The sequence below is a fragment of the Giraffa tippelskirchi genome, chromosome 14 (assembly GCF_054371585.1).
Source record: "Giraffa tippelskirchi isolate mGirTip1 chromosome 14, T2T-mGirTip1v1.2.pri, whole genome shotgun sequence".
Lineage (NCBI taxonomy): Eukaryota > Metazoa > Chordata > Mammalia > Artiodactyla > Giraffidae > Giraffa > Giraffa tippelskirchi.
The window spans coordinates 69,078,143-69,100,188 of record NC_137288.1 but is presented as its reverse complement, the minus strand read 5'-3'; the positions used below and the strand labels follow the sequence as shown (position 1 = coordinate 69,100,188).

The 22,046-nt window shown below is 45.6% G+C and overlaps 1 protein-coding gene across 41 annotated transcripts in view; it reads right to left on the bottom strand.

The window, feature by feature from the left end:
• ZNF532 (zinc finger protein 532) overlaps positions 1-22,046 on the bottom strand; it is a 108,556-nt gene that overhangs the window by 24,846 nt on the left and 61,664 nt on the right. For 37 of the 41 annotated variants that reach the window (XR_014074962.1, XR_014074958.1, XR_014074959.1 and 34 more), the window contains 4 exons: positions 20,615-20,796; positions 16,442-16,618; positions 10,221-10,383; positions 6,033-6,314 (listed from right to left, as the gene is read on the bottom strand). Coding sequence is in view for 22 of the 41 variants with exons in the window: in XM_081562976.1 (XP_081419102.1) it covers positions 6,033-6,314; positions 10,221-10,383; positions 16,442-16,618; positions 20,615-20,796 (804 nt within the window). In the remaining 19 variants the exon portion in view is untranslated. Of the gene's footprint in view, positions 1-4,537; positions 5,835-6,032; positions 6,315-10,220; positions 10,384-16,441; positions 16,619-20,614; positions 20,797-22,046 lie in introns of those variants that run through there. The other 4 variants (XR_014074977.1, XM_081562974.1, XM_081562994.1 and 1 more) reach the window with 3 other exon arrangements.

The following is a 22,046-nucleotide window of genomic DNA, read 5'->3' as shown; positions in this document are numbered from 1 at the left end:
GATTAATTAAATAAAAGGCCTTTTTGTATCCCTAAGTAATGCGAGTCTAATGGCAGAAGGAATAACTCTAAGTATGGCTAAAAGAATGAAAGTGAAACAGTATGACAACTAACTTCAAAAGTTAACTGCAAACAGTATTTTCATGTACTTAACTAGTAGTCAATACCACAATAAAATAGGAAGACAAACAAAAAACAGAGGTAACACTTCCTAATTCTAAAAATGTTTCAGAAAGATTAAGGGAAAAAATTATGCCCTAACACACGTTTTAGAAGCATAACTAGGATCCAGGTTGGATGGGTGCTTTTAAAAAACACATACACACAAACACACAGGAAACGCACCATGATTTAAAAAGGCACATGACCGCACGCTCTCGTCAACAGCCCCGCTCGGCTTCCAGACACCCCCATCCTTCCATCCGCCCATTTTCCTTTCCTGCCACTTTCTCTGTACCTACGTCTCAGAGTACTCCGGAAGTGTATTTCACAACAGAAATGACAAGATGCTACCAAGTATTCCAGGGAACCCGCCACCGAGGCCAAAAAAGGAGGCGCTAAGATCTGGGGGCTTTTCTTAACAGATTGACCATCTCGCTGGAAACAGAAGCATTAAGACATCCTGGGGTCTCCCCGGTGGCGCAGTGGACAGGAGTCCGCCTGCCAGTGACGGGGACATGGGCTCGATCCCTGGTCTGGGAAGGTTCCGCATGCTGCAAAGCAACCAAGCCCATGCGCCACAGCTACTGGAGCCTCTGTGGGCCAGGTCCATCACCAGCGTTGCCTCCAGGAAAGCTGGCCTGGGGACACGTGTGTGCTGATTTTCGCTCTCCAGCTGATTCCAACATGCGGCCACTCTGCCAGAGACTAGGCTCCACTGCTGGTAACAGGGACTTTGCAAGTTCTGTTGCAATCCACAAACTGGATCAATGTAAGAAGACATGCTTTTTGCAGATGGATGGCTGGTTTGAGAAAAATGAGTTTTAGACCATGACCGAATATGCACGCCTGCTTCCTGGGAGCTATGGCACCACTGCACTTACCACTACGGGTGCTGCCACTTGGTCTCAGACTGAGTCCAAAGGGCATCCTTCCCATCCCCTTATGGGTGGTCACCTGGCGTCTGTATTTCACCCACAAGGCCCCAGCTTCCCTGTAATTAATCGTTCGTCTATGGAGGATACAGGTATCAAAAAACAGCTATTAAAGATCATGGCATCCGGTCCCATCACTTCATGGCAAATAGATGGGGAAACAATGGAAACAGTGGCTGACTTTATTTTTCTGGGCTCCAAAATCACTGCAGGTGGTGATTACAGCCATGAAATTTTTAAAAGACACTTACTCCTTGGAAGGAAAGTTATGACCAACCTAGATAGCATGTTAAAAAGCAGAGACATTACTTTGCCAACAAAGGTCCATCTAGTCAAGGCTATGGTTTTTCCAGTACTGATGTATGGATGTGAGGAAAGGAAAGGAAAGGAAAGGAAAGTCGCTCAGTCGTGTCCGACTCTTTGCGACCCCATGGACTGTAGCCTGCCAGGCTCCTCCGTCCATGGGATTCTCCAGGCAAGAATACTGGAGTGGTTTGCCATTTCCTTCTCCAGGGGATCTTCCTGACCCAGGGATCAAACCCAGGTCTCCCACATTGGAGGCAGACGCTTTAACCTCTGATGTGAGAGCTGGACTATAAAGAAAGTTGAGTGCCGAAAAATTTATTCTTTTGAACTATGGTGTTGGAGAAGACTCTTGAGAGTCCCTTGGACTGCAAGGAGATCCAACCAGTCCATCCTAAAGGAGATCAGTTCTAGGTGTTCATTGGAAGGACTGATGTTGAAAGTCCAACTCCAATGCTTTGGCCACCTGATGTGAAGAGCTGACTCATTTGAAAAGACCCTAATGCTGGGAAAGATTGAGGGCAGGAGGAGAAGGGGACGACAGAGGATAAGATGGTTGGATGGCATCAGCGACTCAATGGACATGGGTTTGGGTGGACTCTGGGAGTTAGTGATGGAGAGGGAGGCCTGGCGTGCTGCGGTTCATGGGGTCACAAAGAGTCGGACACGACTGAGCGACTGAACTGAACTGAACTGAGGGTACACCATTGGTTCTCCAAGTGTAGACTTATGAGAAACGTGAATTTTATCACACTCCATCCCAGACCTACTGCATCAGAAACTGTGGAAGTCTTGGGGCCCAGAACTGAGTATCTTAACAAGCCCTCTCCCAGGGGGATTCAGATGCACAATCAAGTTTTGAGAACCAGTAGCTAGATTACATTGCCACATCAAAGGGCATTCACCTCCCTGATGTTTTTCAGGTAAGATAACTAAACCCTATCTGCCTACATCACATCCATGTGCTTGATTTTTTTAAAACCTAGATGAAAAGTCCGTGTTTACTCATTAAGATTTATCTTGTAAACGCCCTCCCAGTTTCTTTCCCTATAGTCAAAAGTCACTGGTAGAAATGCTGGGTAAAATCTGATCTGACATGGCAGCTTTCTCTCCAGAGAGAAATGAAATCCTGAGTCAGCTGTAAAGTCAACGTCCCATCTCGCCCCTCCTGGGCGATCCTGCCCAGAACAGTCCTGGGATGGAGGGGAGAGAATCTCCATCTGTGCCGTTACCTATCCACCCACCACCAAGTACCATGCAAACCAAGAAAATTAAGATTCACCTAGGGCCACCTGCTGCTGGGAGTCACCACGTTCTTCTTCCTGGTGCTCAGAACCAAGCTATTCAACGTTCTCTGAAATGGTCAGGCTCAGAAAGGCCAGAGAAAGGACTCACACTCAAGTGTGCCAGGCCCCGAAACCCCAGGCTCCTCCTAATTTCTAGACACAGAACTGAACCATCGACACCCCCAGAGAACCCCAGTGAGCCCCAGGAAGTCTCACAAGGTCCATTGTGATGGCATCTAAGTTCCACAGGTCAGTGAATGCAACTCTGCTTTAGGATCTAAGTGAAAGCTCAGCAACGATCCCTTGATGGGTTGGGGTACCTGGCAGCAAACGAGAAAATGGCTACAATGATCACAGATCACTGAGCAATTCTCAAATCTGAACAAGTACAGACAACTTTTACTTTCGTATTTACCATCAGGTTCCTGAAATTCTAGATGTATGAGATCTGTGAGAATGACCTCAGATACTGTCTCACCGAGGGGATACTAGTTTGAGGTCCCCGGGACACTCCTAGAGCAACCAAGAAAGAATGTCTGGTGGTACCTGAGCCCCAAAACTGTATATAGAACTGCGTATTTGTACATTTATCTGGGAGAAGGCTCACCCCTTGAATGAGACTGCTGGATGAATAATGCAACAAGCTCTCTTTCTGATTTTTTTATCTGAGAATAGTTTAAGAGAGGGCAACGGCCCCCACTCCAGGACTCTTGCCTGGACAATCCCGTGGACGGAGGAGCCTGGTAGGCTGCAGTCCAGGGGGTCGCGAAGAGTCAGACACGACTGAGCGACTTCCCTTTCACTTTTCACTTGCACGCACTGGAGAAGGAAATGGCAACCCACTCCAGTGTTCTTGCCTGGAGAATCCCAGGGACGGCGGAGCCTGGTGGGCTGCCGTCTACGGGGTCGCACAGAGTCGGACACGACTGAAGCGACTTAGTATAGTAGTGAACAGGCTGAAAGCTCCTGTAAGTTCTACTAGAAGGTGAAACACTTGACAAGTGGCTGGATTTCGGGGGGACTGGAATGCAGGGAAGAAACCGCAGCTGTAGACAGAAATTTGGAAGTTACACATACACACACGAGAAGTGAAGCTGCGAGGGTAACTGAAACTTCCCAGAGAGAGTCAAATGTTTCCAGGACAGAAACCCAGGAGAGAAACGTTTTCCCCTGCTTGCCAGAACAGCGAGGCGAGCATGTCATTGCACACTTAGGGTAGACAGTGCTTTCCAGGAAGAACCACCAACCTGGAGAGATCCCGGCGTGGCTCAGGGAGGGGAATACGGAGGGGTGACCACTTGCTCGAGCAGGAGGCCCGGTGAGGTGGGTCTGGAGGGCCCAGCTGAGAGCAGGGTAGTGTGGAGGGCAGGCATCTGCAGGGCTCTCTGAAGGCAGGAGGCAGGGGAGGGTGCGGGAGGCTTGACGCTGGGGGGTGGGGGTGGGGGAGGAAAGACTGGGAACAGACGCAAGGACACCTGCACGTGGGGTGTGGACAAAAGGCGGGGTCCCCGCATCTTCAAAGCGAACCCTGAAACCCTGCAGAGCCAAACATCTCCTCCGCGAGGGGCGCTGGTCCCGCAGGAAGGTTCCCAGGTTACCTTCTCGTCCCACCAGCTCTCTCCGAGCCTTCTCTTCATCTCACATTCTAGACACGGTAACTGTCACACGTGCAAGATAGTTTAGAAAAAAAAATTCTGAAACGTTCCAAGTTTACAGAAATCTCCACCGTGTAAGAAATGAAGGGTCTGGACTGCCGGGTAATGATTCCAGTCTGCTCGTCTTTAACATTTATTAACCCAGCTCGGGCGCCAGGAAGACTTTTCTTAGAATCACCACACTGGGCTCTGAAGAGCTATCATTCATGGATTTATATAATTGCTTTATCAAGTATTGCTCCATAAGAACTACCCAGTATTTACCAGGAATATTCTAAGATGCTATGGCCCACGAGGGGCGTCTAAGGTTGAGACAAATAAGCCATGTGATACTAAAGCCATTTATATTTTGTAAGTAACCAGTTTTTATATGAGGAGATACTGAATCAAGTGTAGTCAAACCAAATAAAACAAAACCCATCTTTTTGCCATTTGTGATGGTTGTGATCAATGCTCAAGGGCACGTTTATGTAAATGTGAATTCAGGTTCACATGTGAATGGCAAGAAGGTCAAACATGCCAGCTTCACGAGCACCTCAAAGAGCATAAATGAGATTACAAGGCAATGCTTTTAACTAATTTGTACATGCTATACAAACTTTTCAAGGATCTGGTATACACTAATTACAATTCTTATGCACTTTTTACACAGGTTCCCCAAGAATAACTATGTGGTGTTTTGTTTTTTTTTTAATATAACTATGGTTTTATTGGCTTAAATTAAAGCGAAAGATGGTTGCTTTAAAAGTATAGGGTATCCGAACTGAAAGTGGGACAAGCTGGCATTAGGTGCCTCAGGATGTGAAACAAAAATACAGCACCTATGATGTATTCTCATCTAAAAAATTCACCCTGAATCTAATCCAACTTCTAGGAATTATGGGATAAAAAGAAACAAATTAAACAATGCCAAAAGGAAGCAACTACCTTAATCCAGAAATGCGGGGGGACAATCTGCAAGACACATAACCCAATTTTTCCAACAAACCAACATTAAACAATAAAATACAACACAAGGAGGACTGATAAGAGTAACAGAGATTTAAGTAACAAGACAACCAAATGCCAAGCCGACTCTCTAGATTCTAACTGGAACAAACCAACTTTGAGACAACCAGATAAGAACAATCTTGGTTGCTTTTATGAAGTCTAGTAATGGGCATTTAAAAAATTCTTATTAGTCAGAGATGCGAACTTACTATTTTAAAAAGAAACAAATACACACTGAGATTTTTTGGAGATTTTGAGTTAGCAGAGCTCCTCCTAGGCGGTTTAAAGATGAGGTCTCTCCTCCACCACCATATTCAGGAGAGAATCACAAAAGTCATACAAATGTTACTGGTCATTTTCAAAACACGCACGTCTTTCTCTCCTCCTTTTTCCTTTATTTGTTGCAGAGATCACAGGGAAATTCAAACGCTTCTGTCGGTTTGGTTCATCATGGTTCTCAGTTTCTGCGGCTACAGACACAAGTGCGGCAGGTAACTCCCTGCTGGCCTTGGGGTCAACAGCAAAGTCACAGGATGAGGTTGGAAGGACTCTGGAAAGCCCATTTTATAGACTAAGAAACTGAGGCTCAGAGACTATTGAGTGATTTTCAAGGTTACTCCCCTAATTCCCAGCAGAACTAAGCAAGCACCCACGGCTCAGAATATCGTCCTTGCACCAACAGGGAGGCTTTCAGGGGTCACTTACCTTCCCGTGCTCCTTCCTTACGTGGGAAATGTAAACATCTCTCTGCGTGAACAACCGGTCACACTCCCAACACGTCCAGCCAGGACTGGCCACTTTCTTGGGTTCCAGTGACTTTTTCACGGGCGATGGGGGTTTCTTTTCCAACTTCTCTTTCCCGTTCAGGGATCGGGTGTCCTCTTTGTTTTGGTTTGTGGAATTTTGGGTTGTAGGCTTAATGCTCAAAGGCAAGTTTATACCCAAGTTGGGAGGCCCTTCGATGCTTTTCAACGTTCCATGCATAGACTATGTTATAAAAAGAGAAGAAAGATCTTTCACAAGCCACACCACTAAAAGAGCGCACGCAGACCATCTTACTACATTACGGACGTTTCAACCTGACTTCACAGTCATTCAGAGGTAGTTCTTAACAGAGCAAGAAGAAAACCGAAGCAAAATATACACATGAAGAGAAATAAAGGAGTATTTACCTTCTACGGCTGCTTTAACTAATTAATGTGTTTCTGGTTTCAAATAATTTTTAAAGACTCGTTTGCTTGTGCCACTTTAAAATTCGAGAAGACTTTGGTACTGAGGCCAAATCGTTCCTGGCACGGTGTCGTCCCCCAGCGTACCAGAGTGAGCCCTCTCTACCAGAGAGCACTTCTGAGGAAGAGCGTTTTCCTTGCACACCTACCCGGAAACGTTTAAACAGGCTGCTATACTGGGAGGAGCTCAAGACCTCTAGCCAACTAGAGCACCTGAGACTGGGGTGTTAACAGCAAACCTTTCCCCTCCCCTGAACGCCTTTCACACTCTTGAAACACTTCTTAACAGTCTGGGTTTCTGCTGGGGAGAGTTTTGCTGATCCTAATCTTGCTCCCATCCCAATCCATCCCTTTTCCACCGACAGTACCCAGCACCCAGACTTGTGAACGATCCGCAGCAGCAGCTCAAAAAGCCTGTCCAAACTGCTCGTTTACGATCCTTGACACGGGGGCCTCAACAGCCTCAAAGTCAACTCACAGGATTTCAGATTCCACTGGGATAAACCAGTGCAATTTGATCCTGCAGACCAGCTCCCTTAGGTTTTTGTTTTGTGTTCTAGAAGCCCAGAGTCCACAAACGTGAAGGCAGCAAACGAGTCTGTGCCTCGGTGTACAGTTTATCTCTGGATGGGGCTTCTCTTCTGATCAGTAGCCTCTGAACTCGCGAATCTTCAGAAGGATAGCAGGACGAGCCCTGCTGGGCCCCAGGGGTCCCGGAGACTCGCACCCCACAGGCCTCAGCGCCCCGGTCCTCGGTGTGCAGGTAAGAGGCCACCCCTTCGGCCCTCTGGTGAACTTGCCATCATCTGCGTCAAGGCAGGCTCTTCTTTAAGCTGTGTCATAAGCAGTCCCTTCTTCAAAACTGTCTCACCCCACAGGGAAAGGGGGGGGTCCTCCTAATTATATAAACAGGTCTCCCCAGATGATTGTTAAACCGGGCTGTAAACAGGGCCTGGGCTGGATGACTCATGTGCTTTTGCAGAGAGAAAATCTGGGGAGTGATGTCATCTCTTTATACCAAAACCCATGCATTGGCCTCTCTGCTACCACACAGCACAGAGGCCCCTGTGTTTAAATGGCCCTTTGCAAAACAGAAGCCAAGTTTTTATATTTTTAACCATTTAAAACCCAAAGAAAACAACCCCTAAATCTTCTGATAAACTTTGTAACTTTCTAGGCAAATACATTTCCACTAACTAAAAAGCTGAAGTGAGAGTAAAGTAGCTAAGTGTTCTAAAGGAGCCTTATTTTGCTTATAGAAACACCAAAAAAGTGGCACAGTTCTGCTGTGACAACACAGCGACAGAACGTGTGCAAAAATAAGAACGGATTTGCTCATTTTTACATTTTAAGTAAAAAATAAGATTATTTATTAAAGATGAATGTCTTTTTTTTAAATAAAGGAAATACAACTTAATTCTCCTGGAAATGATGATTCCTTGGCTCCTGTAACAATAAATAACCTGAATGCCTGTAACTTGAAAGTTTACTTTAAAGGCAGATGCCAGCATGCAGCACAGGGGTCCCACACAGTGAATAAATCCATTGTGGCGGAACAAAGAAATGATACAAATTGGATTAAACTGGGCCAGTGAAAATCTACCTCTAAATAAGTATGTCCGCAGAAAAGCACTGTTTCTGGTCTCCTTTCTCTTAACTCCTTCCACATGAAAAACTGACCAGCACAGACATCAGACTATGTAAATAAACTCACAAGCTTAGATATGTAAACGCAAAAACAGGGTGCCCCTAAAACTTTCGGAGAAGGCAATGGCAACCCACTCTAGTACTCTTGCCTGGAGAATCCCTTGGACAGAGGGGCCTGGTAGGCTGCAATCCATGGGATCGCTGGGACTCGGACAAGACTGAGCGACTTCACTATCACACATTGGAGGAGGAAATGGCAACTCACTCCAGTGTTCTTGCCTGGAGAATCCCAGGGACGGGGGAGCCTGGTGGGCTGCCGTCTATGGGATCCCACAGAGTCGGACACGACTAAAGTGACTTAGCAGCAGCAGCAGCCTGTAACTTTGTTCTGACCCATCCCTAAACACATAAAGGCAGGACAGGATTTTAGAATGTATAGAACATACTTGAAATAAGAACATAAGTGAGCATCCCACTGTTTTCGTATCATGGAGTCTCGTAAAAGGTTGAAATGACTAAAAACCATTCTTTCTTCCTGGTGGCCACAGGGAAGAAACCCCTCTTCTTAAGTCGCTTATTTCCTGGAAACTTGTATTCCTCCAGATTCGCTATTAACACAGAAGACCCTAACTATGCCACTTGCAGACATAAAGATGAGTTTCAGGAAGCAGATAAAAGCCTCTTAAGAAGCACTTTTTCTTTCCTTTGCACCCCACCCACCCCTCCTATCGAACATGTAAAATATTTGAGTCTAATTCCAAAGTTCCTGTGTTTTTATTTAAGCAGTCTGTAGTTTTTCCTGATCATTCATTAAATATGTATTGTCAAGGCGATTTTGTAATTTTAGGAAAAACCTTTAAAGCCTCTTAAGAGGATTTTACTGTACTTAAAGTGAGAATGACGAACACTTCTGCCACGCATTTTCTCCTCCCTGGTAATGCCACGCCATCACTGCCTGCACCTGGCTTCTAGAGAGTGGCCTCTCGGAGGTTTTAAGTCCATTTTAATAGGCAGTTACGCTCCATGAGCTCATATACATTCAACACAGGGACTTTTCAGGATTAACAGTGCCTTCCATTTAACTAACCGGAGGTAGGAATAATTAAGAGACTTGATTTGCTCTTTCAACTGACCTTTTCTGTAAAATACATTTAAGAGAAAAACTAAGAGACTGACTTCATGGTAATATTGGGTCTGTTGTTTCTCTTTTTAAAAAGGACATCACTTTAATCTCTGAGAGCTGATGGATGTTATCTCCTAATGACACAGGAAAAAAATTGCTTATCCTTCTCACAGTGGACAGCTAAGAGGCTGGCACTAAGCTCTGTCCTTAGTGAGCTTAAAAGGCTACAGTGAGATTCGGGTGCCCCTTTGGAGAGTTGGAGAGTGGGTTGTCCAAACTGGACACTTACTCACTTCACGGAGTGAGCACCCACGAGGCGCCAAGTACTGTGCCGTATCCTGGACATTTCACTGTCAGTTTACATGGAAACTTGATTTAAAAAAAAAAACAAAGAACTATGAGATTCAGGGGCATTAATTATAATGCGAACAGAACTGCTTAAGTAATTTCAAGGGAAAAATCTTTATTTTTCCGAACACATCAATATTTATATGAATTAACATAACTCATGAGAGTCCCTGTCTATTTCTAAATCCTACCTCACACCAAGTTCTCAAAAAAGTAAACTTCACAACCATCATTTTCACATAGAAGAGGGGGAAAAAAAAAAAACACCTAAAACTGTATTATTTTGATACAGTCAGGGCATGCATTTGTTACTTGGCTTTGATTTTTTGTGGTATGCAGACCAGGACTCGGGAATAAAAAGCATCTCTCAGCCAGGAGAACTTGTTAATGACAGCACGCTGTAACCGGCTCACACCAACGACCGGCGTCCATCCCCTCCCTCAACGGCATCGCACGTGCTTTACTGTAATCTGCGGCTCGGCCTTGACTTACGACCGATGGATGGATCTAGAGGCCGCTGAAAGGACAGAGGAGAGGCGCACGCACCTTGATATGGTCCATCATGAGTTGCTTCTGCGCGTATAGAAGAGAACAGTCTGGACACTTGAAGACAGACACCTTCTGGTTCTCGATGTGCTGGTCAAAGTGGCGATACAGCAGGGTTTGCAGGGTAAACACGGTGTCGCACATGGAACACTTATATATGATTCTAAAACAGAAGAAAGAGGGGCGGGGAAATGTCAGGCAGCCCTCATCTCTCAGGCCAAAGGAACCACCACGCCACATCCGAGAATCCAGGAGGTGGCCACACACAAACATGGCGAAGAGAACGAAACGTTCAGCTTTGAAACGAATGTTCCAGGGCAGCTGGCACCACCCAGAGCAGCTCAGCCGTAGCATCTCGGGGACAGAGACGCTCCGGCACACCTTCACTTGTGAGCTACTTTAACAAGAGCAAAAGCATCCTTTGGCTTTTTTTGGAAACAGTTTTAAAGATCAGACGAGGAGATGGTGGTACCCTAACCTGAAAGAGAAATTGATGGATGAACTGAACATGCTGTGACTCGTTGCAAGCTTTCTTTCAGCGTTAGTAGCAGTTTTACATTTGAAACTCACTATTTCTGTGCCTTTTCTTAACAATGAAAGCCCTGCACCAGGAAACAATTATACATGAAAATACAGACCCATAAAAGAAAATCCACAAATCAAATGTTGCTTCAATACTTGAATGCCTACATGGTTTAAAATAATCACTGTCTGCTACAAACCACTTCCCTACCTAGTATGTGACTACTAAGCAGCCTCCCTATGTTGATTCAGCGGCTCTGAACCTTTTGGACAGTCCCTTCACCCATCGACACTTCCCGCTGGCCCCTGGGGGGTAGGGGGTGGTGTCTGTGAGAATGCAAGGACCCGGACTCCTCACTCCCAGCCTTCACCTCCGGGGGTTCGCTGGGATACTCGGGGGGTCCCCATTTTCCAACACGGTCGTCCTGGTCCTGAGAGGAGGCCCTGGGGACGCCAGTGTCGCCTCTGAAGAGCCAGGAGCACCCGTGCAGAGAACTCCAAAGAGCCGCGAGGGAAACGGCAGAGAAACCCTGGCCCGAGTCACGAGTCCAACGAGAAAGGAACACCTGAGGTTCCTTTTGCTATATCTGCAGGACGGCTACCAGAAGGGATGCCCTTCCCCTGGAAACCACTTCTCTGTCCTCACAGGATCTTCGTAAGAGAGCGCTTCTCACAGAACTTTGGACCACACTTTGTATTTCTCTGGCAAAAAACTACAGATTTTTCCCCCTCTTTTTCCACATGAGATTTATAAATGTAACGGGTGTGACCGGCACATGATTTTAGAAGAGCCTAACATGTCAGCTACCCTGGCACAGAGCACAAGCGTCCCTGACTGGGGAAAGGGGGTATTTTTTTTAACAGCAGACGTGGTTCACAGGGTCTTATCATTGAGCTCAAAGGTGCTACATTAACGTCTACCCGAGACGAGCACTGCCCGCTGACTGAAATAGCTCACAGCTGGAGAGAGCCCAAACACCCAGTGTAAGTAGTTAAACAACAGCAATAATGCATGGATTTTTAAAAATTATGATGCAAACATAGACCAATGACATGGAGTGATCTTCATGCAAATTTTAAAGAAAACAGGTAAAGAGACAGGATGGAGGACAGGCTCACATTTTTAAAAAGGGGCACAGAAAAGAAACAGCATGCAACTGTCATCATCTCAGCTGGATGCTGACACCCCTATTTACCTACTTATTTAACCTATTCCTGTAACTGTCTTGCCTGCTTATACTTCCTGATCTTTCTTAAATTAGCACCTAGCAATAAGAAAAAAAAAAGTCTCAAGAAAAGAACTAAGATTTACTAGCTAGGCTGAACATTTTCTCAGGACTCTTCCTACATTTTCAGGAATAACTGCTTCATGAAAAATGGCGTGGCTTGCTTCTGTCCGTGCTACATTCCTTCCCGGTTTTGTTTTGCTTTGTTACCTTCTACTGAACTGTAAAGAAAGTAGAAAACAGGACATAATCTATTCTTCTGAGGGACAGGTTGCTGGAATGCGCCTCACAAACCACTAACAAATATCCAGGGGAAACAGTGACCTCACAGTGCAGGCATCTGGGTACCGCCAACCGGACCAGATGACGGAGGCGAGCATCCCCAGAGGGACAGGTGTGCAGGGAGCATCCCCGAAGGTGTGAGAAGATTCCTGCCAGAGGACGCACCCTGAGTCCAGCTATGAGAGCGCGGGACGAGTCAGGAGGAGCGAGAAGGAGGGTCATCTTCAGGACACGGGGCCAGGCCTTCCCTGGCCGTCCAGGGGTTCAGACACCATGCTTCCAATGCAGGGGGCTTGGGTTCAATCCCTGGTGGGGGAACTAAGATCCCACATGCCACACTGCATGGCCAAAAAGCAGGGGAAAAAAAAGAGAGAACATGAGGCTGAAATCTCCTGCAGGATGTGAGCAGAAAAGACTGAGCAACTGCTCCAGATGTAAGCACACTGGACAACTGAATGCAAAATGTGCTCCTAGATGAGATTTTGTACCAGGAATAAAGAAAAGGAAAAAAAAAAAAGATAATATCTCAACAGTTGGGAGAAATTTTCATGGGATCTATGAACTGGATGGTAAAATGAAAACCCATGCTGGCTGGGAGACTAGATGGTGGTAATAATGTACATGAGGGTCCTTCTTGGGAGCAGAGGCAGAACACGTACAAACATTTATGCCATGAGGCCCCATTATTCCTACGTGGGAGGAAAAGAGGGAGAGATATGGAGAGAAAAGATGAAAAGATGAACCAGGTGTCGGGAACACCAACAGCTGGGGGACGTGGGTGAAGGGGACACACGAGTTCTCCACAGTGCTCTTCCGACTTTTCTGTAGAAGAGAGATGATCACAAAATTAAAAAACAGGTGCTTATATCAGAAAAGTCCAAACGAGGGTGCCACGACCCTCACAGACACAGAGCTGGACCGTGAACACAGCGGACCGGGAAAGGACAAGACGGGGAGGAGCCACAGGGAGACCTGCAGGCGGGCAGCAGGGAGGGCACCCAGGACGGGAGACCGGGCCGCACAGAGGCGGCGTCTGCACGGGCACGGCGCGGCGGCGATGGCCAGCGGCTCCGTGCGGCTGGACGCCCCGGGGGGCAAGCGACTGGCAGGGGAGGGACTCTGAAAGTGGAAACTGCAAGTCTGACTTGACCCCAAATGTGAGCCTGAGGAGCAGCAGGAGAACTGGACTGGAACAGCACAGGGGGCAGGGGGCTGAAAAGGAACTGCCGGGGAGCGGGGAGGAAAGTGGGAGGCGGGAAAGCAAGAGAGAGGAGTCTGAACACCCACCCTCCCGTCAGGACGGAGCACAACACCTGAACGGAAAGCACGTGAATAAGCAAGGAGTCTACGCTCAAAACTGCGGCCAGCTGCCTCCGCAGCCACTAGGGCTCCAGCCAGGTACAAAGCCCAACATGTGCCCACGCCTGTCCTGGGGGGTCTGCACCACGGCCCCCTCACAGATGGCTCAGAGACCGGAAAATCTGCGTGCTGCCTCGTAAATCCCAGGTCGGCTCTTCAAATTTGTCTTCGTCTGAATCCAAGCCCTCCACCATGCCGTGAGGACAGTGTGCGTAGCTTTATGTCATGGCAACCTGTTTCCAAGCTCTGTCTCTTACTCACTTCTTCACTCTTAAGTCCTTGTTTCTTGACTTGCATGCAGTTAGAAGCAGCAAACAGAAGGACAGTGCGGCCAAAAAACTGCTAAGGTTATTCAGCCGTCGAGGAAGATATTTAAAAAAAGTCACTGAATGTATCGCCGTAAAATTTTAGCAGCGGACATTCACAATGATCTCAAGATTACCCAGAAAAGATGAAAGGGTGTTCAAAGTTCCCTTTGACATGGCAGAGAAAAGTGCCGATCACACACAGGAAAACAAGAAACGAAGCACTGGGATGGCCCCTGCACGTAATGGGCACCACATAAATGTTTAAATAAAAACCCTATGTCACGCTTTTCAAGCTGAGGTGCAGGTCTTCACGGGTTCATTCTCAGACTTGCACATATTCTCTAAAGAAAATGTGGGGTGGGGATTTTTATATTGATCTTTCAAAATTAACATAAGCAAATAGCATAATGTTGGATCATCCGCATAAAACCACCTGTTAACCAAATACCACTGCGAGGTTTTACATGTGAGGTTCTACTCACTTAATGTGGGGCTAACTTAAACAGCGGCTCAGGGGTAAAGAACCCGCCTGCCAATGCAGGAGATCCAGGTTCGATCCCTGGGTCGGGAAGATCCCCTCGAGGAGGAAATGGCAACCCGCTCCAGTATTCTCGCCTGGAGAGTTCCATGAACAGGGGAACCTGGCGGGCCACAGTCCATGGGGTCACACAGAGTCGGACACGACTTCGTGACTCAAATGATGACAACAAATTAAACAGAAAAGGGATCTAATGTTGAAAGAAAGCTTCTCAGTCAAGTGTGGGGCAACCAGCTTCCGGCACGGCCCAGGAAGGCAGGCTTTACAGGAGTGCATAGGGAAAGGGGGCCCTTCGGCCCCGGAGTGTGGGTGACGGACCACAGGGCCCCAGGAGCAGCAGGGCTGCTGCAGCGCGGGCCTGACTTACCGCCCGAGTCACTGCTGCTAACTGAGCCCAGTGGTCTGGGAGTTCTGCCGTTTTTCACTTGTAAATCTGTTCTATAGTTTAAAACTCAGGCGTTAATGCCTACATTTGGGAATGCACTTGTTAAAGACTATGGTAGCAGAAAAAAAAAAAATGTTCCTAAGAAAATATTCGAATAACTTTTTCCCTATACATTACTCAAATTTGAGGAGTATTATTTTAGCTTACTTTAATCATGTGCTGTGCTGCATTCCCAGGTAGCAACTACTGTTCCAGGTTTCACACCCATTCCAGTGAATAAAGTTTTGTTTGAATAAAAAAAACAAGTCAAAAACTGTATTTATGGAGTGGGGGGTGGAGGGAGACTATGCTAGTGTCCAAAAGCCTCATGACCATGACCTTGACCACAACCACACCATGACCACTGAAGGCTGTTTAACTAAAAAAATCACTAAATGTCTGTCTTTGCAGCCAGGACACCAACTTGTATGTGGGTCCTCTAATTTGTAATAATGAGTTTCATTTTGAAGACGTAAAAAGATCACATTTGAAGGTCCCACTAGAAAAAAACTCCATTTTCTCATAGCTTTTTAGCAAACAGTGTCATTTCTTTTGCGTTGAGCCACGAACACTTCCCCCAAACTAAATGCTACATGAAAAACCAAACATATACAATATGGCATGTACGCATATCTCCCCCAATACTTCCCCGATTATAGGTTCAGACAAAAATATACCAATAGGTTTGAGGCAGCAGCTCTAGCCACACATAATTATCAAATTATGCACGGCCACAAACCACACAGGAAGACACTGTCATCAGCCTGGCCATCGGACCCGGGGCCGGGTGAGCAGGGAAGCAGAGGCGCTGAGGCTGTGGGCCCCCCACGCGCCAGGCAGAGGGGCCACGCGTGGGCGTGCTAAATATGTCACTCTGCTGCGTCTCCAGCAAACCCTGGGACGGACGTGGGACCTCACTTTGCCGGGGTCGGGGTCGGGCCAAGGTCACCCCGCTGGCGGGTAGCGGCAAGATTCTGACCCCAGGCCCCCCACTCTGTCCTCTCTGCCGGGCCGCCGACCCGGCAGGCCGCCGGCTGCAACTAACCCACTGCGGGATTAAAGACTCCACGAGGAAAACCCTGACACAAGTAAGATGGAAATTAAGGCAAAAAATGAAATCTACTTTTACTAATCCAAGACTTATATTGGCTATGAAGTTAAGTTCAGGACAGTGTCTTCAGTTGACTTCATCTTCTAAATGGTACTGTGAACGTGTATCAGACGAAAAAAGAAACTACGAAAATTGAAAAGTTGTGACAGTTTTTTTTAGTCTTCCGAGAACCTAGAAAAAATCATCTTAAAAGAACAAAATCGGTCAATGTTCACATGTTTAGCAAAAACTGATAACAAGCGCATAAACAGTCAGCGACATTTTTGGACAAAGACCTCACCCTGGACAGTACTGAAAGCTTTAGGGAGATACGAGCTGTCCTTCAGAGAGCATCAAAATTTGCACAGCGGCGTAATCTTTCACGTCTTAAAATTTTATTCCATCAAACTATCACCTCCTCTAAATTCCTGAGAAAGGAGTGGAGTATAAGTCGAAAGGCAGCGTGACTTACTTTGGTTCTCCTATCTTGATGCCAGGATGCTGCGTGTAGGCATGAGAGTGTGTGCTTGGGGCGGACTTAAATGCCATCGGACAAATAGGACACTTGTAGAAGACTTCGCAGTGAGAACCTTGAATGTGAGACTTCAGCGCGGCCACATCAGAGTACACGACGTTGCAGTGCACACATCTGTTAGAGAACAAACACACGGGCGTTAGCACAAGACCATTAGACCTGTGTAACTTAACTGTGCAAAACTGGGTCACATGACGTATTGAAAAGAGCCCTTCTAGGTTTTTTGTATTTTTTTTTTAATGTGTGGGGTTTCTTCTGTTTACAACAGATCAATTTATCTTCGTATATTTGAGAAGGAAGATCAGGAAAAAGAAAAATGAAACTCCGAAGGGCTATTTTTTTGAGCATCTTTTATAAAGGCGGGACCGATGGCGCATGAAGCCATGTCAAGGCCAGGAGCATGGCAAGATCCTACGACTTCCGGCTTTGAGAGGATGACCACATGCCAGATTCTGAGGCTCTCACCCATCCCTAAGACCCTCTGGAAGAATTCTTCACTACCTGATACTACACGCCATGGACAGAGGGACCCAGAGGGACGAATGAGTACCGGCTCAAAGCTACGGCCAGCGTCCCGTCCACCCAGGGTGGCGAACGTCCCTGGGGGCTACTGCAGAGCAGGTCAATCACGTAGGGCATTTGTCTCCTGGAAATCCCACTTAGGCACATGCCATTTGTTTGAGAAGTGACGTGAACGATAAACTGCGGAAAGACAAACCTCCCCCTATAAATGGCCTCCCTAGCTCACCTTTTCTTGAATTAATAATCTGATGGTTAGCTCACTCCTCGCTCAGATCTAGTCTTACAGAAACAAACTTCACAAGAAGTACGGAGACACTTCCCCCAGCCTCATCTTCCTCATGGAGGGACTCCCAGTACCACTGCGAGTCCATCCATTTATCACTTAGTCGTCCTTGCTGGCTCACCCCGGAAGATTATTCGAGGGTGGTCTCTCTGTTGACCCGCAAGGACAGACCTTTCATACACCTGGCAGCCGTGTCCTGGGCGTGAACATGAGGGGCTGACCTGGAGGAGGAGGGCTGCAGACAGGGCTGAACCTAAGGTGCTTCTGTTCCTAGAAGATCCCTCCGAATTCAGGAAGCGGCTATCAACGTCGCACTGCGCGGCACACGCTGAACCACGTGTGTGCTATAACGTGCGCCGTGTTAAGTAAGCTTTGTGAGCAGTTTATAAAAATGGTAACTAATGCCTTGGCATTCCAAGTGACTGAAGGCATCCTGTTCAGCAGTATATATAATAAACAAATATGTATATATATATATTATATATATTAAAAGCAGTAAATAACAATGGAAGAGTAAGGAAAGGCCCTCTGTCTTATCTACTTGAACTACTATTTCAGGCAAAAAAGCCACCCAACCAGACAGAAACGATCTTGAGTTAACATGTTAACAGGTTACCGATCCTCTCTGAGCGGGTTTCTTATTTGTTAAATGAGAAGAGCTGGACTAGATAAATTAGTCCTTCCCAACCCTAGAAGCTCGTGATTCCTATACAAGAAGAAGATCGCCTAAAACAAAAATAGATGGGTTACTAACGATTAAACAGAAGCATATGCTACATCATGAATCATAAGCAAAATATTTTTCCCGGCAAGAGTACAAAGGTGTTAGGCGAAGGGCAAAACACCAAGGAAGGGCTAATTCTCTGACGTCTCCTGGACTGAGAGGGAGATTTAATCCTTAAGAAAATCAACAAGAGGTTAGAGAATCGACAGCTGATGAAGGAAGTGGCTAAGGCTTGGTCCAAAGGGCCTCACGGAAACCAAGGGAAAGCTCGCCTTAACATGAGGAAAGAAAGTAAAAAAATTTAAAAGAACTTAAGAGGAAGTTGTAAAATATCTTCCTGCAAGTGGAAGAAAAGATTCATGGGCAACAGGGGCCAATGAGGAATGTAAATAAGGTTGAAAAATAGAAGGAGAATTGAAAAGGTTCCTATAGCATTCTAATGTTACTAAAAATCTAGCCTATTAATAAATATTTAACATAGCTGAAGCCCTTTGTGTTCTGGCTACCAATCAAGTTTCTCTTCATTTTTTTAAATTAAAAACATAATAAAATGCTTACAGTATACAATCCTATAATTCCCCCTTTCAGATGCAGATTCAGTGGATCAAGAAGAGGGAAAATTCGGAGAAATATTATATTGACTTTGACCAAACCGACCCCCATAATATCTAGGAGACGGCAGTAGGATCAGGGAGAGAGCGCGTGGAAGAGACAGCCAGGCTGGGGCTGCGCTGGAGACGCTCCTCGGGCTAAAAATTAAAAAAAAAAATGGGGAAACTAAAAAGCCAAAAAGGAGAAGAAGAAAACATAGAAGGTCAAGGGGCTGCTAAATCCCAGCCAAATAGGAGACCGAGCCGTTACTTCAAACAACAGGAAAACAACTAAGGTCAGATTTTGTTCTATTATCTGAAGAGGTGTAAACATGAATGAAATTTCAGAACACACACACATAGGGTTTTTATAGCTCTTGTAACCCTCAAGTGCAAGGAAAAAAAAACTATACTAAAAAGAAATTTTAGTAAAAATTCAAAGTGCCAAATTTAGGCAATGCCGTGAACGAGGGGAAAAAAAAGAAAAGGAATGGGCTTTTCCAACTGTGTTAATTACTCTGAGCCTGCCGGCAGAGCTTTTGTTTTAATTTAGGAAAGATACCAGGAATAGCCAGATAGGAGTCTTCTTTTACTCATTCCAGTTTAAGTTTACTTTCATTATATTGGAAAAATCAACTCTAAATCTCTGAGGAAACTGGCATCCATTGAAAGAACTGCGCTCATAAAGAGCATAGAACTCCCTTCTATACTAAACAAAGAGCCAGTAATAAGAGTTTCCAAACACAGGATAAGAACCAAAGTGTCATTGTGTGTGAATTCTGTGGCATCAACGTGGAACGTTCCTCTTAAGCGAGGAGCATGCTTCTGGCTCACCCTCTCTCACTCTGTAACATACCCGTGGAGATGGGGGTCAATAAACATCACGCCAATTTAACACACAGGGCACCGAGGCACAGAGACCACGAGAATCGCCACACAATGAGCAGCAGAACCGGCACAGAAGGACTCGGGCTTTTAAATTTCCAAACCAAAGGCTGGCTGTTAGGTGGTTCTCAGTCCATCACAGGTTTGGAGGCGTGAGATAAAAATGTGAAGTCAGTCTCGTTGTTAGAGAAACGGACAGAACCACCAAGAAACTGGTGACACCATAAGCTAAATTTAACTGAAATCAAACCGGCCTTTGTTTTGATAAATCATCAGAACTGTGTTACAACTTTTTAGAAAAATTGTGTATTAACAGTCTAACATTAACGATACCTGGTAACCAAACTCTCAAAATAAGCCCACAACACAGCAGCACCCCTATTAACAAAGACACTGTGTACCAATGACGTGTTTTCTTGGTGGACCTCCATTTAATCAAAATATAGAAGGTACAGGAATGTATTTTACAAGGTCCCAAAGCAGAGGATCAAGTTCAAATGCATCATCACGCATTATTAAGCTAACCTTTGGATTTGTCGGATGTTGTAAAAGACACATCTGAAAGTTTTAGGGGGCAGTGACAGGGTCACAGTGAAGATGAGCAGGGACGCGGGAGAAGCCTGCACTCAAGTACGGAGAAGGGGGAATAAAGGAAGGTCACCTGGGCGGAGGGCTCCTCCACAGCGAGTGACCCAGCCTTCCACACGACAAGATAAAAGTGAGGGACATTTTACCCTCTTGTTTCGATGAGAGAAGTACTCAGAGGTGCAGAAATGCACCGTGTTCTTACAGGGGTTAAAATGGAGACAGCATGACAACGCAAGTCTGCTAGAAAGGCGGCAGGAAGTACAGAGGCTCCTAACAGTCAATCAAAGCCAAGCTTTGCCACATGCCCGCTTCTGCCCGGCAGGAGGGGCCCCCTTTACCCTGGGCTTGGCGTGGACCAGCGTCAACCCCACATGAAAGAAACACCCCCTAAGAATGAGCGAGGTTCCCAGAGGATCTGCTGATCAAAGCATCACTTGTATGAAAATGAAGATGCTGAGCACGGACCACTCAGAACCCTGCACAAGCTTCACGCGCCCGGAAATGAAGGACATACTGACCGGAAACCCACTCTCCGCGTGTAGTGCAGGCAGTTCTTGGTGACGTGGGTCTGGAAGTGCACGGACCTGCAGATGGCCCCACACTCGGGGCACGTGTAGGGAGACTTGTGCTGGTGGATCCGCTGGTGGGAGGCGTAGCTGCAGTGGTTAGGGAGCAGCATCTGGCAGACAGTGCAGGTCTTCTAAACAAACCAGAGGGGGAGACAGGATTGGTCCTACGAAGTACTTTCTAATACGCAGAGAAGCTGGTTAGGCCTCAAAGTGAGTACACATCGGTCACTTCAAACACTGCAATAATTAATTATAGGCCCAAAGAAAAGGCAAACTTAAAAAGTTAAACGGTCAAGATAAAATGCCTTACTCCGTAAAACACAAATAGTATGTTCGATAAAGTCAGGCTCATCCCCAAAGTGTGATGTAAAGAGAAGGTTAGCTTCTGGTAGAGTTCCAATTTTGTTACTTTTACACACTTTTTTTTAGTGCAAAGAAGAGGTATTCTTATAAAGTAAGTTAGCAAATCTAATGAGTAATTAAAGTGCAAGTTTAAGGGCATCTATCTTGACAGTAGTCCGAGTTCCCAGAACTCAGTAACTTTCTTCAAAATAATAAAAATTAATTAGTGGCTAACCCAGTTTTCTTTTTTGGCCACTTCAGTTATTAGTATTTGAGGTCTGAAATACAGGAACACAAAGGAATGGCCACGGCAATCGGTTCTTCTTTTTTGCGCATGAACTGGTCTTTAAATGGATGCACTGGCCATTATACAATTTACGATTAAAAACAACAAATCACGTTCGGATACATAAATTCAGATATTAAATCGAAACTTCCAGAGCTTAAAATCTAATCACATATAAACTAAAACTGAGACCGAAATCCCCTTTGGGAAGCCCTCTCTCTACACCGTTAACTAACACAGAAAAACTGAAACACGTTACAGGTTTTTCATCCCTTTAGATAGAAGCAGTGAACATGGCAGGTTTTTAAAACACAAAAAAACTTACAGTAAATATAGACAGAGGACGTGATATTATTCCATAGTTAAAATGTGTCTGAACAGTATTTGGACATTCATGCAACAAGTATCTACTATCTTCTAAAATGTATAATTTTTATTAAAGTCAGTTAAAGAAAAGCCTCAAAATATACTGTAGTTAAAAGTGAACCAATCTTTTATACTGACAACAGAATTATGACATTTTCAAAACAGGCTTTTTATTCTTTTAGCTTCTGAATCAAGCAAATTAAGGTTTCAGCTTGTAAGGAAAACTAAGGAAAATCAGAAACTCACTTGAAAATTCTTTCTTGGTTCTCTCCTGAAAGGACTGAAGTACAAATGTGATCCCATAAAATGTTTATTGCAGTCACAAAATAAGAACATTACAGGCAGCTTTGATGAGGTTAAGCATCACTTTAAAATAGCACTCCTTTT